Below are 22,849 nucleotides of genomic sequence, written 5' to 3' on the forward strand. Positions count from 1 at the left end.
GAAATAGTATAACATTTTTCCATATAAACTACCACTCACATAAACCCTATTAAACTAGGTATCACTGCATACTGAATGTCAGTAGCATACTAGCCCATGCTGTACATTCTCATAGCAGAAACAACATTGTTTTGTCCCTATTTTAAAAGGGGATTTTTGCTTAGCAAATACAGATGTGTCTGCTTACAGTGCTGCAGTAATTTCTTTTCCATCTAAAAGCTGCAAACAGTAATTCAAAAGGTTCTGCAGCCAGCAAGAACTTCAAAACAGTTTTTGGAGATTGACTTTTTGTGGCAAGGCACCCAGTTTGAACTTCCTGTGATTGTCACACACCTTGTCCTTATTTTTTTCTCTCCCCACCACATCCCCCACTTCTTTTCCTCTCCTGAATTCTAAGAAACTCCCTGCCTTGAAAGTCAAACATTATTTCCTGAACAGCAATATGCAATACCAATAGAACGTGTAGTTGATCAAATTTTAAATATTTCACTTCAGTCTAGAGGAGCTATTTCACAGGCTGCAGCATCTCAAATAAAATTGCTTTTCACTTTTTAATGGTTTATATTTCCTCATCACCTCCCAGAGACTCTGGACATTCGAAAAAAAAAGACCTGCTTGTAAACCATGAAATTAATTAACTGGTAACTACACGCGTATAACAATTTTCTGCATAAGATGATTCACAGTGCACAACTTAGAGACCTGCCCCTAAAGTTATATAATCAAAAGTCCATATTAATTATGAAAAGCCCAGTAATCAGAATCAGAGTGGTTCTCTGTTCTTGCAAGATGCATCTACCTACTGACCTCTGCTGATCCAAAAGTGGGGAAGATACAGTAGATGCTTTCTTCTCTTTCTTACTAGCCGAAGATGATGATTTGGGACTGGATCTTCGTTTTGGAGATTTGCTAGACTTTCTTGGTGATGGTGATAATTTAGATCTAACCACCTCTGGAGAAATCTTGAGGAAAATAATATATTAACCAATAAGATATTGATGCAGAAAAGCTTACCTGTATGCTGATATACATGTCAAATATGTAAATTCATTAACAGTCTACATCTGAGATCTTAACTATGTACACATCTACCTCAAATAAACTAGCCACACTGTTTTCAAAGAACACCATAAAAGGAAGATGACAGGAAAAGGGTGTGGGAAGAGAACATGATGTACTCTGTAACACATTACAAAAACTTCAACTAAAAGTTTAAAATCAGTAGGTTCCCAGTTAGCACTCAAGTTTGTCCGAAAAAGACAGACCTCCTTTCAGGCTTTTTTTTTTTTTAAATCTTCCCAAAAATTTTACCGTTTCTAACATGTACAGCTTTGCCTCTGTCACTCCACTTTACTCTGTTACTACAAGACACGTTGGAAAAGGAGCTTGGCAAATGCCTTGTGTTTTATTCTACATGTCTTCTCTGTTAAAGGTCTTATTAGTTTTATATCATTAAGATGCATTAAATCCCACTCATTTAATAGCCCACTTCATAATGCAGAAAACTTGGGTTATGATGCTGGATAATTGACCAGACAACTAATCCAAGGTGCATACTAAGTTATACAAATGCCAGTTACTTACTACTATGTAACACAACAGTGCATTTGTAGCCCAGGAAGCTCAAGCCTTCAGAAAACAACTAGAAAAAGCTTATGAAGTGGCTGATGACTTTTTTTTTTTTAACATCACATTTAGGTAATACAAACCTCTTTTTTAATGACTATTTCCTCTCGTTTCTCCATGTTTTCCTGTTCCAACTTCATGAGTTCTCTCTGAATCTTCTGGCGCTTCATTTCCAAAGACAGCTCATGATCATAATCATAATTAACATCTCCATTATCAGAGTCTTTATTTTAAGAAAAGTAAATAATTAGTAAACAATTACATATGAAGTAAAGAATAATATTTAGCATACTGGATGGCATGCATAAATATTTCCATGACTTTTAAGCACTGGATGAATGGATCAATGAAGCCAAGCCAAATCTTTTCTTGAATTATGTGTGTAAACCTGAAATAACTCCAGTTAGTTCCATAGAACCTGCAGTTAAATTCTTAAACTTCATTAAAAAAAAAAAACACCTTAACTTCCTTCAGACACTTACATCAATTATTAACCTAAGATAGCAAGGGAAACACAGTAAACCATTTATTTATATTTAAATAACAAAAAAAATTAAAAGAGTGCGTCTTCACAAAGACCAAAAATATGTAGAGCACTACTTAATTGGGAAATCTCACATGAAATTGATTTAAGTAGAGATGCATGATACTGGAGGATTTTGTTTAATAGAGTACACCACAAATCAATTGATACACTTATTTAATAACATCTACAAATTGATTTTAAAATGAAAGAGGTCTATATGACACACTTAAAGAGTTTATTTCTGTTTTTAAAACATTTTTACTGTTTGATTTTCACATCAGAAAAGGTGCTATTTCTCTCACTTTTTCATTAAGTCATAGCTAGTTAATATATGCTTCAAGCCTAGCAAGTTAAATCTTACTGAAAATTAAAGCAGTTTTACTCACTCTGTTTACGTTTCTTATTTTGTTTATGGCTAATGCTCAAAAAGCGCTTTAGGAAAATAACTGTCAGAGAAAAGATGACTTCATTAAAAAGTCATTAGCTTTCACTCCCCTTCCTACACACAGGAACTATATCAAAGGTTTTGCAATAACTAAACTCAGTCTACAAATTCCCTTCATGTGTCATGAATGCATAGGAACACTTTATACAGAGGTGCAGTTCCTAACAGCACAGGTTCTTTCCCAGTCCATCTGTCTGCTTATCAACTGCACTCAACTAGAACTTAGTAATTCTATTTCATCTGCATAATTATGCTCAACACTATTTTGAAAAAAAAATAAATGAAAATTCTCAAGTTGAAAGCCTCAGTGTCTAAGACTTAAGACATTCATACTATATATTTATATAGAACTTAAATTTTTTTTTATGTTCCAAACTTCTTTGACTTAGATTCTATTTTCATGCACACATGTCATAAGTCAATGTTTCTTCAATCACGCCAAAACCAAAATTTAAAAAGGAGTAAAAATATATTACAGCTACTTTTCTATTCATGTATTGCGCTTACAACGCAGCAAAACAATATTTGCAACACTTACAGCACATACTATAGAAAAGCTACCTACTTAAGGAGATTTACAGATGAGCTCCATCCCACAAACAACTGGTAGTATACTTTATTGCACAAACATTCATTATATCTAAATTCACTCAGAATGAATCAGGATTCCCATCTTCTCTTGCAATATTGTAACTACTTCTGAAACACTGACACTTAAAAAACTACATAAACAAAAAAACAAACAAACAAAAACTTCTAACTGTTTGTTAGAAGTTGCCATAATTGCATTGCCATAATTTCACTGCCAGGTGAACTTGGTCTCTAGCAAAAGTGAAACTCAGGAGAGAGGAGCAAACAAAGACAGTCTTTCCCTCAACTGTCTGCATATTGAACAGACAAGTATTATCAACAGGACAACAAAATCACCTTTTAACCATTAAAAAACAAACAGAAAAACCCCCCCTACCCAATCAAAAACTACTACAGGAGGTAATACAAGACTCCTACCACTCTTTGAGTGTTTATAGACTATAAGTAGTTCACCGATTGCTACCTTCAGCTGTTGTTACACTCATTCTAATGGAGCCCTTGTTAATGAGACAGTTCACACCCTTATAAATAATGCAACAAAAACCTGCTGCCTGCTCAATTCAAAGGAGTGATGCTCTCTCCTCAGTTTCAAAATTACGTTGGATGTAACTTGGATTCAACGTGCGGTCTAAATGTGAAAGGTTCAGTCAGCCACCGAGTAGCCTATAGCCAAGTTCCTTCTTGTCTGAGGATTCAAAAAAGAAAGCAGGAAAAAGAAAAGAGCATATGTTTTTAAAGTAAGTTGGTTTTACCATTGTAGCAGTCCAACTCAGATTGCTGCTTTGCTCTCCTCCAAAAATAAACATTAATAGCTCCTGCATGAAAGTGTTCTGCCTAGAGATCAAATCTTTAAGCATTCTGCTTTACATACAGCCCAGTAATCTTGCAATTCTTTGAGCTGCAGGGGTACCATTAGTTTCGTTGTACTTACCTTCTCTATTTGTTTCCCAATCCCCATTTTCCTCTTCACTTTCTGGTGTTCTCTCCTTTGTAATTTTGATATCCTCTTTCTCTCTATGTCTTCCTCGTGAAGACTCTTTCTATAAAGGGAAAAATGCTGCATTAGAGTAAACAACTTTATTTTAAAAGAAGCCTGAAGAAGCAGGTATATTTTACACGGTATTTTGGCTGGTTTTGGGTTTTTTTGTACAGAAAGCATTTTCCCCTTTAGCTTGTTGAATACCTTTTTAAATAAGCAGAGACTCCACAGGCAACATGTTCTAATGCAATTTCATATAATCGGTATGCAAAGAGCAGATAAGGAAAAGAGAAGAAAGGATTCATAAAATAAGAAGGTTTAAAGGCAGGGCAAGAATCGAGCATGTATCAGAGAATGTTTAAAACAAGGAATCGCAAGAACAGATCAGGTTCTTAAGACTAGAAGTTTAATGAACATTTAAAGAGTACAATTTTAACAGCTTGAGTAAGAGTTCGCAGCTGTAAATAAGAATATTTATATGCAAGGCAGATGACTCTCAAAAGCTAAACCATTTATCTCTCCAGGGCATAAAGAATGGGGGAGGGGGTTAAAAAAAAAAAAAAAAAAAAAAAAAAAAAAAGACCCTTGGCTGGCAGAAGAAATGGGAAAAAAGCCTAAAGCAACACACCGGAATCAAGTTTTGTTGGTCGCTTTATTTGAACTTTCACTGGCCCCAAGTTACTAGACAAGTCTAACTATTGCAGTAGCACCCCTTTAGCATGTGGCAGATGATCCCGTGGACACCTAAGGAAGCCTGAGACTATCCTTACAGGAAAGAAGATTCAAAAGGCAACTGAACCTGTGCTGCTGCTCTTCTCCCCCTGCTAAATTCCAGTAGTAAAGCTGCATAGTTGCATCATTGCCTCTGCTGAATTGACAGTCTCTAGATAATCTACCTGGGCTCAAGTGGAATACAGGACAAGGTTTTTTCACTATTTGCAAAAAAAAAAAAACAAAACCAACCAAAAACCAAAAAACCCAAAAAACACCAAAAAAAACCCCAAAACATTCAAGCTTAGAATTATCTCAGGCTAATTTATTAAGTAGGAAACCAAAAAGAGCAAATAATGACAGTCTGTCCCATATCCCTTTTGTTCTCACCTCCTATAGTGCCTTCTTTTGTCTTTTGGGGATGGGATTCTTCAGTGTTGATATGTAGGAACCCTCGGTTTTATGCCAAGAAAAAGAGATGCCTGAGAATTTCACTAGTTATTCCTTATTGGGACTTAGATCTTGACTTAATTTAAATGCTTAACATCACCTTAGAAACACAGTAAGGAAATAATACTGTGGGTAGTCACTCCCAAGCATGGATAGTCACTCCCAAGTGAGTAAAATTCAACTATCCCTTTTTATTCACTAACAATGTTAAAATCTTGTATCTAGTTTAATGACGTAAACGATGACAGAACAAGTACTGTATTTATTTTAGCTAGTGAACTAAAGCAGATGCTTCAACGCACAGTTATCTTCAAGCCTCTCATCTTGATGCATTCAGTATATCACATTCAAAGCCTTAGAAGGTTTGGAAAAATCTGACATGAAGGAACTTCACGTTAAAGAACTAATTTGTGTCGTGTTTAATTTAAAGCAGCTTGTAGAATAAGGGAAAAAAAAAAAAAAAAGGTATTTTTTCTCCATTCAATGACAGAATCTCTAAAAATCATGCACAAGATCCTAACCTATCAAGTTGTGTTGGCTGTTGACATCAACTAAGCCATCATGACAACATGTACTAAAGGCATTTCAGTCTAAGAGCAAGAATTGTACTACGCTGCAATGCAAGTTACTTTAAAAGAAAATTACTCTAATGAGATCTGAAAATCTGTAACTTTATTAACAAGCCTCTCCTGCAACCATTCTTTTTCTTCCTTAAAGTATCTTAATTTTTCTAGACTGCCTTCCTTGAAGGCTGCATTTGTTCTATTAAACTGTGTACTTCTGCTATATACTCCAACTAATTCCTACAATGTAAAAAACCAATAAATATAATTCCTTAAACACAAATACTAGTTTCTATTGATTCAACACTATTTGTTACTAGCAAACTGAAATACACGTTAGGACATCCTCTATATACTGATTTCAAAAAACTTCTCAAAGCCAATTCCCCAAATAACTTGTCAGCAGAGAATGTGCAGATGAGTCAGAATGCTTCAAGACCAATTTAATAACCCATGTTAAAAATACTATATGACCCATATGTATCTCACCTACATCTCCAAACAGAACAAAACACAAGCATCTTGAAACAGCCTTTATTTTCTCCTTTCAGTGAGGAGATTCAGTAGTGGCACAATCATACTTCTACAGAAGAACTGAATACAAAAACATCTATGAAAGTACTTTTATTGAATTACTGAATAAAGGGGAAGGGAACAGACAAGTTTTATGCAAGCATGCTATTTCACAAGTCAGGACAACTTGATTCGAGCCTATTCATACACTAAATGACTTCAGTTTAGTTGCCAGGGAAAAAGATTCTGGTAACATTGCATCTTGAAAAACAAATTTCAGTTTAGAAATTGAGTAAATTTTCCTGGGGCATACAAATCAAGAATTTAAGTTATGATGGTTTAGAACGCATATTTGAATTTTCGCATTGAAGTATTCAACATAAGCCCTTTACTGCACTTGTTCCACTCACAACACATTTAATTCCCTCATACTATGGGGAGTAAATATTTCCTTCATATCCTTATAGACTTTCTTGTACTTCACACATTTTTTTCATCACTCCCTTAATAAGCCAAGAATAAAATAAGTCAAGCTCCTAAAGGCCAATAGCATGTCTTTCACTTTTACTTGAAGATGCCATATCCACTTCAGCCACACTTGTAAACTACTTCTCTGCAGACTCTGAAAAAATGCCATTTTCTAGACAAGAAGCAATTATATTATTATGCAAGTTTATTATTTACTTAAAAAAAAAAAAATTTCAGATGGTCCTAAGACTAAACAACCACTTAGTGGACTTTGTCTACACTGTTTTCAGGTATGTGCTCAGTTAAACTATTTACATGTGTTGGATAGATGATTACAGTTTAACGCTGACGTTCAGGAGAAATGCTACTTAAGAAAGGAGAAAAAAAAAAAATACAACGTTATGACTGAATTATGTGAGATTTTATTTAATTTAATGTCTACTTAAGTTGAAGTTCCACACCCCATAAGATATGATCAGCACTCTACAGCACAAGACTTGATGTCTACTTGAATCAATTTCCCACTACGGCCAGAAGAGTTTGGCCAAGCGCAAAAGGACTCATCCAGTCTGCAAAACATGTTTCTAGCCAAGAAGTGTTGTTTTGCCAACACCGATGGAGACAATACTTATAAGACTCTTACAACCTACAATTCTTACAAGGCAGAAGCTTCAGTTCCAGCCTTATCAGCACACATACATGTAAGCAGCAATATAAACTAATTCAAAAGCACAGACTCCTTTAAATCTAGAATGAGCTATTGAATTATAGCTAGAATCTTTTGGGCAAGTATAGTACTATTTTGCTCTAAGTATAATACCTTTATAGTGTAAACTACTACCGCACTATACAAACATACATGAAAATTAATCTGAGTTCCCCTGAAATGAACATGTTTTGTTTCCATTTCAGAGATGGAAGACAATGCTGACTTCCACTTCCAGTGGAGATACTCAAAAGCCACGGTGACAAAAAGCATAGATATGAAGAAAGTGATACACATTCCTTACAAAAACCTTTCCTAAATGTACATTAAGTTCTTCCCACTGTTTCTCCCAAATCACACACACCTCCCAGGTAATACTGTAGGTAACACTTCATATACTTCAATGTAACTGTCTTCTCATAATACGGAAAAAAATTCAACATAAAAATTTCCAACTAAATACAGTAACCGCAGGAACCTTATCTAATTATTTGTATAGTAATTGATACACTGACATACAGCGCTGAAATAATTTCAAACATGTATCTGAGAAACACAGAAACAACCGAGTTCAATGTAGTTGTCCACGTAATGCAGCATATTGTCCCTGAAAATAATAGTACAAGACATAGAATATATCCCTTATTATTTCTTCATAAGCTGTCCATACAGGAAGTTTCTTCCTACAAACACACAGATTATACTAATTATCTTAGTCTCCAAAAAGCAAATAATCTCTTCTAACAAGATTTTATACTAGTTGCACTGTCTCAACTTTTTGTGGAACCTATTCAGGTCTTCGACTTAATCTTCCGGCAATCAGGTAGAATTGTCATAGATAACATAAATAGCATTTCCCCTTGTCATTTTCAAATCTGCCACTCTTTCTACTGGGATAAAGTATGAATATGACGCATCTAATTTACATTTTCTCAACCATACAGTATATGCATTCGCCACATGTCCTTTCTTCTCTCCAGTCTCTTTGTCACCTCCTTGCCCACTTCAAAAAGACTTTTGACTGTATTTTCTTGCATACAGGTGATCACAACCAAACAGCATTTCAAATAAAACTGGACCATGAGTTTCTACAGCATAATATTGCTTATTTTCTATTCCATTTTTATATACCTGAGTGTTTGCTTCTGCAGCTGTGACTGCACTTTGAATAGATGGTTTCATTGAGCTGTCCACAATAACATCTTTTTTACTGGATGGTTTCAGTTACTTTTAAAATATTCATTCATGATTTTTTGTTTTAAATACTTTCTTCATTGTGCATTACCTTGCACTTGCCAACACCAAGTTTCATCTGCCATCTTTTTTCCCCAACCCCTATGGCATTCCTCAGACTTCAGTAATCTCAACTACTGTTTTCATGTCTTCTGCAAAGTTTGACATTGTGATGTCCAACACTTTTTCCACATTCTTAAAAAGTTATAGGTCTCTAGATGAAGCACCACAGCATCCTCTGTAACTTCACCACTTGAAATTAATCTAAAATTTTCCCCTTATCTGGCCTCTAAACCTGGCAATATTGTATCTCCTATTCTTTGACTTTCGATATGCCTCAAAAGCCTCATTTCAAAAGAAGCTATTTTAGGTTTCACCTACATCTGACAGTTCTCTCTTGGCCGCTACTCTCCGTTAAAAGTTTCAGGCTAGTAGACTGGTAAAGCACAAATTTTGTCTACAGAACAGTGCTGCTTGCACTTTTTTTTATTTTTAAAAAAAACATAGTTATGAAGCTTTTTAATGGCACAAGCTACTTTTCGTTATTTCAAAACAAAGTTAAGATTCCTTATCCAGTTTCTCTGTTAATCCAAAAGCTTTTGTAAGAGATGGAAACATCAGATATTAATCTCCACCATAACAGTAGCTCTAACGATGGAGCAAGATTTTTATTAGCAGTTCAGTCACTTCAGTCTTCTTTTCTTTTAGATATTCTGGTTCTTTGCAATTCAACTCTTGATGCCTGTCCCTCTTCATCTAGTTGTTCCAGGATATTTTCTTTGGATAGCCCATATTTTGAGAGTTGCCTCCATGCAACTAATACAAAAGCTCAGTGGTTTCCTTCTGTTTTATGAGATTGAAGCAGAGTATTTTTTTCTCTGCAGCGTGCTTATCTTGTAAATAATTCTTTGGTACTTTAACAGACCCACTAAGTCTCTACTTTGATTCCTGCTTCCAGTTCATCTTTACTTGGGGTTTAGTTGTTTAAGAGTATTTTATTATTACATTAATAAAACACTATAAAAAGCAAGGTTAACTAACCAGAAGTAAGAATTACATCAAAATTAGAGTTGTACCAGAGAGAAGAAGTTACAGTAAATTTTTAATAACGGTTGGAAAAAAACACTTTTCCCACCAACCATGTACTCAATAACTGAACAGTTTATTCAAACTATTAGAAAATAAAAGAAACACATTTAAGTAGAGGAGTAAAAAGATTGAAACTTTACACAAATTAACAGCAACTGAAAACATGATTGGAAGGTAAGGCATTCTGTTAATTTAATGATAGCAGCTGCTGTTGATTTTTTTTTTTTTTACACCTGACATAAAAATTCATTTTACACAGCAAGTAGGAACAGACCGAGAGGAAAAAAAAAAAAAAAAAAAAAAAAAGAACGCTGTTAATACCTGCAGAAGCAAAACTGATTTTTCACAAACAATACCTTTTAATCATTATTCACATGAAGATGGTCTCAAAAAACATGATGCAAGAATACACTGGTGCTATTGTTACAGAGGTGCAGGGTCACACTACCAACTCTGCCCCATCTGTTTGTAACATCAGGAACAGGTAACACAATTTAAAAATAAGTAACTTCTGGTATTTGAGGGGTATAGGATTGCAGAAAGATGATTAGAAAATTACAATGAATGAATTTTTTTCAAAATCCAAAAGTGAGCAATTGGGATGGCTGATGAGTGTGTGAGGATGGAGGTGAAATGAACCAGCACAACAATAACTGCATGGTCTCATCAAAAGCAAATTTGGGATGAACAACTGGAGTCAGGATGCACATAAACAATGGATATGAATAAGTGTTGGGGGAAAAACAGTGGACGATTGGAACAATGGTTAATACACTTCCTTGGTAATAATCAAAGAGTCTGCACTTTTATTAAATACCTGTTTAGCAGTATTTATAACATATTTTAGTCTGTGGGATTTATAAAATCTTTGGGAACCAAAAGATCAGAAAGTGCCATAAAACTGAGAAATAATACAATTATTAAGACACTTCATAATAAAATATGCCACATGCTACGTACAAAACGATCAGTTCATTAAAACATTTTAAGTATTACAAGTCACCATGATCAGATTTTAGGACACACTGCCCAACTGCTACTGAGGGATTCTGGAGTTCTGCAAACTCCATTCTTACCCTAACAGGAGAGGACGATTCCTCTGTGCTTCGTTTCTGTGGCTCTGTCTCAACGTCTTGACGTTTGTTCTTCATTCTTTCCCGAAGATCTCCAGTAGGTCTTTCTGGTGACCTGTATAATACAGAAACATAATATAACCAGTTCTATGGGACTATTTTTAAATTAATACAGTCTGTGTTTTAATTATTTTTTATTACTATATACAGAAAGATCTAAACCTCCCACCCAGAAGCAAAGTGGATGAATAAAAAAATACTCCATTCTAATGGGCTTACGCATTCTAAAAACCCAACTCTTTCAGAATGTCAAGGAAGACTTGACTCTAAGAAGAAAAATTACTTGTATGTATATATGGCATGACTCAGTTACTACTCTAGATCAGCTTCAAGTGATCCTATCCAGAACAAATCTTTTTCTGATCGTCATGCAAATGCGTTTCACAATCACTCCTACCAAGTCTTTCAAGATATCTTTAGCCTTCTCCATATTCTAAGCTGCACCAACTTTCATATATATATATTTTTTATATATAAAAAAATACAATTAATGCAGAGTCAAACTACTGTAGGCTAGCAGTGATAGTCACACAGAAGCACAACTCTGAATAAGGATGAAGTCTGTAAGTGGAGATAACATGACCTAGGTGCCATCCTCCCATGGCCTTGTTGAGAATGCCACACAAAAAAACCACTGTTGCAAGACCATGCACCAAAAATTCATTCTTTGAGGCCTCCTCCATTTTCTATCTTGCAGTTAACATAATTATTTCATTATTTAATTAGAAAATATTGGATGAACTCTACTAGTCATGCAACTTCAAGGTGTACTACCTGTAATAGGTATTACTGTGATGTGGGAAGGGAGGGGGAACATCCTACACTACCACAAGACATCTATAGGATTTTGTCACCTCTTAGTATGGATTCACAAGTTCATTTACCCTTTATGGTTTAAAAAAGAACAACTCTTGCATTGAAACAAGTTCCTAAGCAAAAGGCACATACGAGCTGCTTCAAATGATCTTTCAATTCAAGAAAAAAAACTTTCTCTTTGTATAAATCTGGCTTGATACCGAGTTTGGTACTTTTGTGATAGGTGTTAGCTGTAATTACAGATTCTTCTGTGAAACTGTTGTATGGAAGTACTGCATCTGTACCTATGAGTTTACACTAAAGAATCAGAGAAATTGATGCTGCCTTAGTTGATTAGAAGAGTTATATATAATATTTGAATAATAAAATTTGCATTTGTTTTGTTTTTCAGACTGAACTATGGTTTCAATTTACAAAGTGTTGTTTCCCCCACCCTTCCTCTGTCACATAATACACAAAGGGTAAACCATCTTTCACAGTTTATGCATACAAAAATGTAAATTAATACGATTTCATTTTCAACCTGTGCATATTTGAAAAACAGTAATTGGTTTCCACTTCCTCTTTTGCAATGTTATATATATTTAATTCTTTAAATGCATCATAAGGTTAGGTGTCTCAGGACCTAAGAAGAAAAAGACTAGTGACTGCTCTCATTTTTAAGTGCATTTAATTCTTCATGAAGTTGTAAATACAGGTCAATCTTGATCAGGGGAAAGGTACAAAAACAGTAGTGCGCTGCTGCTTTCAGCACTAAGAAGGATCAAATAATATCCAGCATACAAATATAAGTAAGTTATCTTCTTTGCATGCATGACTATATAATCTTTAAAGTTTCTGGCTTTAGCAAAGGTTATGATTCAAGGTATTTTTTTTTCCGCTCCCCTCATCTTAGAAAGGTAATTCCTTTGCATTACCAAAACTCTGAAGCATTCCAACCATCAGCTACCTCAACAAATAAACTGTCCTTCAACATTAAAGTGGCAATTCAATGCCTTAATTTTTAATAATGTTTCAGCTATGGCACAAAGGATTTGGATTTGTGAAACTGAAAATTAAATTAAAAGGCAAAAAGATTATCTAGAATGTACTAGTAACATTGTTCCTCAAGAGGAGCAATTTCGGGAAGAATCCCAGTAGCTGAAGAAGAAAGCAAGAGAACCTGCACTGAATGCAGCTCATGTACTTTCTAGAGAGGCATCTGATATTTTAATACTTTTTTAAGTTATATGCTGGAGTGAAAAAACATCCAAAGCATTTCATATTCAATTAACACCTTTTTCAGTATGGGAGAGAAGAAAAAAAAAATTGATTTTGTTAAAACGTTATTCAAATCTACTTAAAGCTTACAGTTATCAAGAAATCACAGAAATGAAAAAAAGCTCTAGCTTCAGGGTTGGGGTTTGTTGATGGTTTTTTGTTTGGTTTTGGGGGATTATTTTTTTTTAAGCTTCAGGAGAATACTGGAGCAAAGTCATGGTAACCATTCTACCCCTACTTCCCCAAAAAATTCATAACCCCCCCCAAAGTCTAATAAAATGAGAATGAAAAATTGTCAAATATTAAGAAAGAACTACTCAAGAAGCCGTGATTGCTTTCAGATACTTTGGCTTAATGCACAGAAAACAAGGCGTTCTACTAGCTGATCTTTCTTTCAGATGTACCACAATTTGAATTTCTACACAAAGGCTTCTTTTCTACATAACTTCCCCCCCCATCCCCCTCCAAAAGGGAACTTTGGTCATTCCAAGTAATGCACACTGCTGATTTTCAACAGATAACTACAATTTTACCTCTACAGTTTAAGATGATGTGGCTAGACTGTAACAGGTAGAACCTGTCACACAGAAGGCTCCACATTATTATCCCTGTACACTGAAAGAAGAAAAGTACTCAAGAAAAAAATTCTCTTTAATGACTTAATACTTTGTGCTGGGCCCATCTTTTAAGTAAGGCCTAAAATGCAGAATTTCAAATTCTAAGCAGTGCAGTTAAGTAGTGATTTTAAACAGCATTACTTCCTGCAACAGTTCAGTTCTCCATATTCAGCGCCTCCATTTGCTTCTGTACCTCTTACAGTGTACAACTACCTAGAGCAACAGGCACACATTGCAACACACCTATCTGAGTATACTTGTGTGTGCGCGCACATGTGCATGTATAGGCAGATGACAATTGTTAGTGTATAATGTACACATTATAACTGAATGCTCACAAAACATTGTCCTGTTTTTTAGTTTCCTATATAACAATATTTGAACCTTGCAAAATCCATTATGTTCTTACCTAATATTACTGCTGGTTTGGTTTTTAAATCCAGTGTAACAATCCAGAATGAAGAGGACCAGACAGTCTAAGAGAGGGATGCTACAATGGCATAGACCCTGAAAACAGTGTAAGAGAACCAGCATAAAGCTGCTAAGCAACTAACCAAAGCAAGTAGATTGGAGCAAGAAAGCAAAATTCCTTGTGGGATAGCATGTTCACACACAGCTCCTTCCTTGATAGCTTCTCCTTACTTCAGATGCCTGGAAGACTGGCAGGTCTATTACTGAATTCTTAGTGTCAGGAAAGCTTTGTATGTAAAAACATGCTAGGTTTTATTTTTATAACAGCAAGATTAAAATTCATGCTGTGAGAGGCAGCATTAATGCTGAAACAGAGTTATCATTAAACTAGATTTAAGAGTCTTTTTCACACTTTAGAGTCAAGTTTTCCTACTCTATAGTGATGTTCTGAACTACGGAAGGCATTATGGTCAGAAAAACCATTAACAATGAGATTTACTTTAGACAGGTATAAAATTGAAGGGGCAAGACAGAAAGGCAGCAAGATGTGCTTTGTCCTACCAAACTGCTTGCAAAGCAGACAACAGACTTCACCAGCAGGCCTGGCTGAATATATGTAGGCACACCGCCATTATGTTGTCCCAGATACTTAACAAGGGCGCTGCTTGAACTGAACTGATGTGGAAGCACTGTTAGGTTGGCTTGCAAGAAGCCAATAAAACTGCATTCAAAATACCTGGATAGCATTTGTAAAAATCTCTGTAATGTTAAATGGCATGAAAATGCCAACATTTTATCACGTACATAAACCAGCTTTTTCTACGTGGGGCCAAGAGCTATCAATAGAAACTTCTGAAGAAGAGCATGCTTTTTTTGTTTGCCTGGTTTGGGGGAGGGAGGGAGGGAGGGAGGTAGGGGCTTCCTCCCCCTTTTTGTTTTTAAGAACACCTTTATTAAATGTTGAATGTATCAGGCAAATAAGCAGTAAAACTTTTCCATATAGACCTAGTAAAAAAAAAAGTTAGCAATAAAAAGAAGTAAATCAACATTATTCTTAAACGTGACAGTGAAGCAGAAACACAGCTTTAATCATTAAAAGAAATGTCACTTTTCTTCAAATGACCAAGCAGAACTATGCACTGAGTGTTCCAAACATTGAAAGCAAGGAGAAAGTTAGAATGTAACAGTTTTAAAAATCTAATCTCCACCAGTAAATCAGTCCTGTTTCCCATTTGGAACATTCAGTACAGAAGAGAGTAAAATCTTTTACACACCAGAAGAAACATTACACTGATATGTTTTGCATCCCAGCTACTACCACCTTAGAAGCAATGGAAGATCAAACAAGCAAAGTCAAGATCATTCTGAGAGTATGCCACAGGAACAGGAAAAAGAACCAGAAACAGAACCCTAACCTCATGCCAACCTTCCTGTTGTTGCTGTACACTTTGATGCTTCAGTGTGCATATCCATAATCTAGAGGTAACACTGGCATTACTGTAGCACTATGAAGCACTGTTTGTAGAAGGTAAAGCCTTCATACAAAGAGGTACTGTGCTAAAACTACACTATCTTTTTGTCCTTTATAGCAAGAGTATTACAAACTCACTGCCACATTTAGTTTCAGTTAAGTAAGGTGTTATGCCACAAAAAGGACAGTTGAAAAAAAACATTTTTGAATTATAGTAACATATGAAGATGCAGATAATAAAAAATATGCTCTTCTGAAAAATGAAGTAACTTTTTGTTTCTTCTCCTATGATACACGTTCTATATCTGACAGATAAAGTCACAAAACTATGTTTTGAAGAGAAGTGTTTTCTCACAACAGGAGAGAAAGGATAGACACCTTATTCATCAAACAACATAGTGAAGACAGAAGGGCTGCAAGTATGTGAGTACTGCTGTAAGTAGTTCCAGAACAGCATTTTAGTAAAGGACAGAAAGGCGTATCAGAAGCTGCAGTGACACTATGCAAGAGAAAAAAAAAAAAAAAAAGTATTAAGGTACTTGAACTTCCCATTTCAAGTAATATAAGAAGTTAATTTGCATCCAGTGGACTCCATTATTTTTTTAAAGCTACACACACACAAAAATCCTGGGAAAACCCATTGCAAGTTGCCAAATTAATCATTTTGAGCAGCTTCACAATGCAATTGGTTATTGATAAAACATACCATTAGGCACACCACAGCATTTCACTTTTAAAAAAAATAAAAAACAGAAGACAGTTGCAAAAGCTATTTTCCTATAGCATGTGAAGAATTCAAAGTGAGTTCTTGATTTACCTTCTATAACTGCTGCTATAGCCTTTACCTCGTGGTGAAGGGCCATGTACGAATCTACATGTGTTCCCATAGAGGCAGTTGCCAGTCTTCAGCCAGTTACGGCACTGTGTCTAAGAGACAGACATTACTGGGTGAATTTCACACTCATTTCTGGAAATACCATTGGTGTGAGTGTGGCAGAACAAACAAATGACTCCACATTAACTCCCACTTATCTGTAATTTCTGTCCACCAGTAATATAACTAATTAAAAAAAATATTCAACAATGAGCATCAGGTCTGGCAGAGAAAAATTTAGGCTGGTGGAAATACTATTACTATGTACAGTACTACTGCTCCTCTCCAGAAGCTGGGACAACACACGTTATTTGAAAATTCTAGTATTAGTACGCTGAACACCCATGCGTTATGGAGTTCTTTTCACCTTTACTAACATCAGCCACATCTGAGTATTTGGTGGAAGAAAAGGAGAACACTTTCACAACTCACCTCTGCAGTACTTCCAGTGCTGGGTCCAAGCCTTTCAAACACACTGGGTCTTCGGGATGTGCTATCGGATATGGTCTTGGTATTTTCCACTGTGACCTTCCTTCTAATTTTTGACATTTTGTACTACTTCAACCAAAAAAAAAAGCAAAACTGTAAAATCCTTCAGTTTGGGGCTATTGACACTGAACTCACATGAATAAAATAGTATGATATACGTTGTAAAAGTTGCTGCAGAGGTGATGAAGAAAGAAAAAGAAGTCATAAATGAGTGAAATGTACCTAATGACAAGGAATGCCTCTGATTTGAACTAGTCAGTTGAACACCAGTAATGATAGTTTTTTGTTTTATTTTATGACCTGCTTTGGATTCTTCAGCTTCCCTTTGGGAAAGATCAGATGACATGTTATTCATTTAGGTAGCAAACACCACACAGAACAGATGCTTTCCTTCGTCATGTATTTTTTGTGCATGAACTCAAGTGACTTCAAGTGAAAAGAACCTTTAACCAACCTCTCAGAAATAGGTTCTGACCACTAAAAATGGCTCCCATTTTCAGAAACAAATCTCCAAAAATGAGAGCTCCTTGTTTTTTGGTGTCCTGTCCCCCCGCCCCTCCTTTGTCATGTGTGACAACCTACTGAAAACCACATTGATATCATCCACAGTCTGTGTCTGTTGCTGGTTTGTATCCTACAACTATTTGGAACCACCTGAGTTTAGAAAAAAAAAACCAGAAAACCCCGCAACAGTGATACACTTCTTAAGCTTCTCAAGAAGTAACTCCTTTTCACTAAGAAAAACAGATTTTAAAGCAAATACAGCGTAAGTTTGATAAGTAAGTCACAATTTATCTTACCTGAGAAAGTAAGTAGTTATTGAATACAGAAATAAAACCATATAAAAAAAAAGGAAGATACATATTTAGCACTAGAGACAGGTTGTAGAAAAAGAGCAAAAAGGGCTCAAAAAACTATTGTCAATTCTTTAAATGCTACCTGATCCACACAGAAATAAAATCAATTTGGGAAAATCTGCCAGTTGCTGGACAATTTATATACCGCTGAAAAACCACCTCTTTATTGTACTGCAAAGTGCAATCATTCTAGAGCTCATTACTCATTATAACATGATTAGCCAAACACTAATCTCCCACCCTTCTGCTGTCTCTTCTGCTCCTATCCATGTGTCGATGCATTTAGAACACACACACTTAAGCTAATTTCTCATACACAAACAGGTTACAAATGACGAAAAGCTCATCCGTATAGTCAGAATATTACAAATTTAACCTAACATGCACCAGATTGGATTAGTATAAATTTTCACTGATCTGATCAGCCATATGCTCCCACAGCATTCAGATTGTAAGGTTCCATTCCACAGCAAAAAAAGTAGTAATGTATAAACATGGACAAATGTACATAAACCACAATACTGCTGTAACATATTTTACACTTAATACTTCGATAAGACCTGGTTTTCTCCCTTGTACCTTGGTGAAACTTCATTATCTGAATCCTGTTGGTTACTGCAATAAGACCTTCCCAGAAGTCTGATGCCTGTGCACTTTCTACTCAAAACTCTGTGCCGAAGGTCTTGCTAAGCACTTCAGCTCCTTTATAAACAACACAAGAAAGAAAGCTTACAGTATGTACTTGAGAGATTTCTCAGCTCAGCTCTAGGACTACTTCTCCAAGCCTTTGATTATCTGAAGAATTTTATCTCCTACATAAGGTTCAGATAACCAAGACGTTAACCAAGATGCTCAGAGAGGGCAGAAGTTAACCATGTGGTGTACACCAGACATTAAAAACAATGGTTAACATCAGTTAGTGGAAGCAGACAGTGAAACAGCAGAATTTGCCAGTAGTATTGGGTTAGTAAAAACTGTGGAGAAGAGATTTCCAGAAAGATCTGAGTTAGAAAATTGAGTAATACAACAGCAGATGAAATGCAAATCAATATAATGTAATGCACACAAGGAGAAATGATTGTATCTAAATACTCGATGAGTTCAAATTAGTCCAGTCTTCTGAGAAAAATAATTAGGAGTCATTGTGGACAGCTCAATGTGCAGCAGTAGTTATAAAGTCTGACAGGATAAACCATTAAAGTTAGAAAGCAAAACAATACCGCATCTCACCTAGTTGAGCACCCTTCCATTTCAGCATTGTTTCCCACTGTATTTCAGCAAAAAAACCCCACTGAATTTGTAAGGTTTCATGCAGCTACACCCTTTAATGGAGGATACAAAAATCGACTGACATATGCAAAAGCTTTTTTAGTAAGACGATCATAGACCAACTACTGAATTTGTTTTAAATATTTACAGTAAAAAGAGTCATATCTGAAATAAAAAGGGTTAGAAGAACGGCACTGGCAATGGCATAGGGAGAGGGTTCAACACACAAAGGACAGATAAAATGAGTGCATCTAATACATAAGTGCAGTACACACTGACATGATAGCACTATACAAATATGAAAAAATTTACATTTGCCTCCTAATTTGAATGTCCTTTTATTTTCAAAGAAACAGAGGCAAAACATCTTTTCTCTAAATGTTACTTTTTACCCAGTAAATAGTACCTTCTTGGAATTAACTTCTGTAGGAAGGTATGAAGATGATGATTAGGCTTAAAAGGGTAGTTATAAACATGGAGAGGATGAAGGGCGTAACATCATCATAACTGAACAGATCATTTCATTGCAACTACCTCCTTCCCTATATTTTGGCCAATAATTTCCTACAAGGAAATTAAGAGAACACCATCCAACCCTGAATATTCTAAAGGTTGTAAGATTTCCTATTTAAAATAAAATAAACACCTGGAATGTGAAACGAAAAAACGTACTATTTCAGGTAGCATTCTGTCAATTCTGCCCTTACATTCTGGCCCATAACCACCAGTTTGCAATTAAGAACGGGTACTTTATTAATGCTTAGAATAATTTCTCATCAAATATCTCTTACAAACAAAACCAATATGCTGTGACTGCACAGCGTATTACTTTCTGTATGCATACATTATCACACAAAGGTCTCACTCCTGCAACCAGAACTGCGTGAGATTTCACTCTTAAGTGAACGTAGCCATTACAGAGGCCACAGGATTAGAGTCCAGACACATTATTCAGAGGCAAACTGATGAATTTTCACTATGTCAAACATTTGAGAGACTGTATATGAAAATGCAGTCAGTCCCATTTTCATTCTTCTAAGACCAAGCAGTTGGAGAAATAAAGAGACTATTAAAACAATATTGCAGTTGAAATCTCAGATGCATAATGGCAGTTTTGTGTTACTGACAAGCTTCCTTGCTTATAAACAAGTACTGTGAGGGGAAATAATTTAAGTGTTTCATTTCCAAATTTTTCAGACTGCACACTAATGGATAATCAAGAATAATTTAAATGGAACATCCCATAAAAATTCCCATAACTTGCTCAATTCTCCCACATTTTCATCTTGTATTGCTTTACCCTTGATGATCACTGTCCTGCTATCAATGCCACGCTGATGGCCAGTGCAATGATTTTCCTTTCCATCACATGCCTGTGTCTCTGAAGGACCAGCTCCTTATCAAACACTCACGTGGGTTAGACAGCACTGAGAATCAGCGTGGACTGAGCCTTCAGCATTCATGTTTCAATATTTCAAATAATTACTACCAGGATTTTTTTTTTTAATTTCCAAGTAGAAAATTATGTACTTCTCGATTTCAGGTACGTGACATTGCACAGCTAAATCCACTTAGGGGCACTGAAGCCTCTGCAACTTCTGAAACAGCTTACTATCACTAAGTGAAATTATCTTTATACTCCTAAAATAAATTCTATAGCTAAGGTTCTAACTGTAAAGTATCACTTTTCCAAACATACATAAGATCCACAGGAATCTTTAATAATAAATGAGAAATATTTTGACACTACAATAACTTACTCACAGCTGCATCTATGTTATTCTTCAAATGGAGTAACTTTTCCAGGGTGAGACACAATCTGTTAATGACATTAATCATACTACCATTTGAAGTAAAACATATCTCAGTGTTACTTCAGGAATAAATGTGAAATGTTGTAGACAGACTTGAGAGAAGTGAGTATACCTAGTGGGCAATAACCAAGTAACTGAAATCAATAAAGCATGGTGTGATTGACACAGTATTCAGGGAAATTCTGTCTATTATCATCAGTACTCCTACATTTTGGTGTCAAGCATGCTTTATGTTTTTCTTCAATAGAAGTATGATATTACATGAGCCACAATCAAAAGAAAGACATCTGAAACACTCACTTTTCTGTTAGAAAAACCTAATCCAATCCTCTGCAAAAATTAATCCCGCTTCTACAGGAAAACTAGAAACTGAGATGTAACAGAACAACAGCAAAGTTCAAAAAAAAATTATAAGGAGATAAAATCTCTTCAAGAAGTCCAAGACATCACTAGTAAGCATGTCAATGTCTGTGCATGCATACGTGCACACCACACACAGCCCAAACATGTCACTTACGAAAATCCTACCTGTGAAGTGATAAACAATGTCATTTATAATAACAAGCAAAATTTTCATTTTAAAATCCTACAGAAGTTCAGATACAAACTGATTATAGCATTCTAGGACAAACTAAATACCTGTTGACAACTAAATAACAGCTTAGAACGAGGAAAACATCAGTGCTTCCCCTCACTTTTCCAAATGAAGGGCTTTTACCTGAAAAGGTTTTGTTTCCAATTACAACATTAACACTTCCATGTCACAATACTAATAAAATAGTGATATCTGAAGAAGCTCCACAGGTTTACTACCTAAAAATAATGCTAAAAATAGTAAAACACGTTGTTAACCACCTTTCAAAAAATAGTCAAATACTGGTTGCACACATATGTGGTGTCAGTCTAGCACTCTTCAACTCACACAAAGAAGCCTGTTTGACAGAAAACTAGAAATTATTCCAAGTTTCCTTTAGCAACACCATGCTGTTAACCCATCACCGTATTAACTTGAACCTATCCCTCTGATTTAACATATGGCATTTCTCCCTTAGTAGTGATAAGCAACTGCTCATTATGTTTTCACAAGTATAAAATCATGGTTGGCTTTCTACATGTGAATAAATAAACTGGAACATCAGGCCCAAGTATCCCAAAAGGAAGTACACAGTATTCCGTATCTCGTCTAACACAGCCCTCGTACTCAAAGAAGATCTTTCACCAGACTAAGGGATGGGCTATGCAGACTGGTGCGGACAGATCCAAGCTCACTCGGCCTTCATACCAAGTTTGTTGGATACACGTTATCTCCAATCTGTAAACTGGATCACCACATTAGCATGTCGTCACACTCGAGCAAACATGCTGAGAAGCAGGGTGCATCATGTTGGGCACAGCCACATATAGCCACACTTCTATAGTTTTCAGGTATGCTCAGTTCATGGGCTGAGTCTGTCCACTCCCGTCTGCACAGAGGGACCGTTAAGTGTTTCCCCACCAGAGCAAGATCCCTTAAGGTCCTGGTTGCTAACCCACTATCCGTCACAATCTGTTCTTCAAACAGTCTTCGACAAGAAATCAATGGTGGAGTCAGAATCCAGCAGAGAAGTCAAAGGCGGGGGGACCTAAGCAGAGCGGTAACGCTAACCCAACGTGCCCAGGCTACAAGTACTGGAAGGGACGGGGGTTAGCTGTAGCCACTATCTAAAGAAATGGTGATGAGTGAATTTATACGAGCGAAAATAGCAGCTCCTGTAAGCGCATAAAGCAGAAACTCTTTTACTGCCAGAAAGCGGGAGAAGAGACCCCACTGAAGTGGAAAAAAACCCCACGAACAGGGAAGACCCGGTATCTGTGAGGCAGGCTCCAGCGCGGCCGCCGACCGATGGAACTGCACCCCCAGCGAAGGGCTGGATGGCCGGCACCGCCAGGCCCTCACCC

General features: G+C 36.0%; 1 protein-coding gene across 3 annotated transcripts in view; it reads right to left on the reverse strand.

The window, feature by feature from the left end:
* Positions 1–22,796, reverse strand: part of ZC3H13 (zinc finger CCCH-type containing 13) — a 47,062-nt gene extending 24,266 nt beyond the window's left edge. For 2 of the 3 annotated variants that reach the window (XM_009644778.2, XM_009644777.2), the window contains exons 1-6: positions 16,915–22,796; positions 16,426–16,535; positions 10,977–11,088; positions 4,120–4,228; positions 1,710–1,849; positions 808–962 (exon numbers count right to left, since the gene is read on the reverse strand). In XM_009644778.2, coding sequence (XP_009643073.1) covers positions 808–962; positions 1,710–1,849; positions 4,120–4,228; positions 10,977–11,088; positions 16,426–16,535; positions 16,915–17,031 — 743 coding nt within the window. In that variant the 5' untranslated portion in view covers positions 17,032–22,796. Of the gene's footprint in view, positions 1–807; positions 963–1,709; positions 1,850–3,732; positions 3,874–4,119; positions 4,229–10,976; positions 11,089–16,425; positions 16,536–16,914 lie in introns of those variants that run through there. The other variant, XM_035900323.1, reaches the window with a different exon arrangement.
* Positions 22,797–22,849: the final 53 nt, after the last annotated feature.

This window comes from Egretta garzetta, unplaced genomic scaffold (genome assembly GCF_000687185.1).
Source record: "Egretta garzetta isolate BGI_Z169 unplaced genomic scaffold, ASM68718v1 scaffold268, whole genome shotgun sequence".
Lineage (NCBI taxonomy): Eukaryota > Metazoa > Chordata > Aves > Pelecaniformes > Ardeidae > Egretta > Egretta garzetta.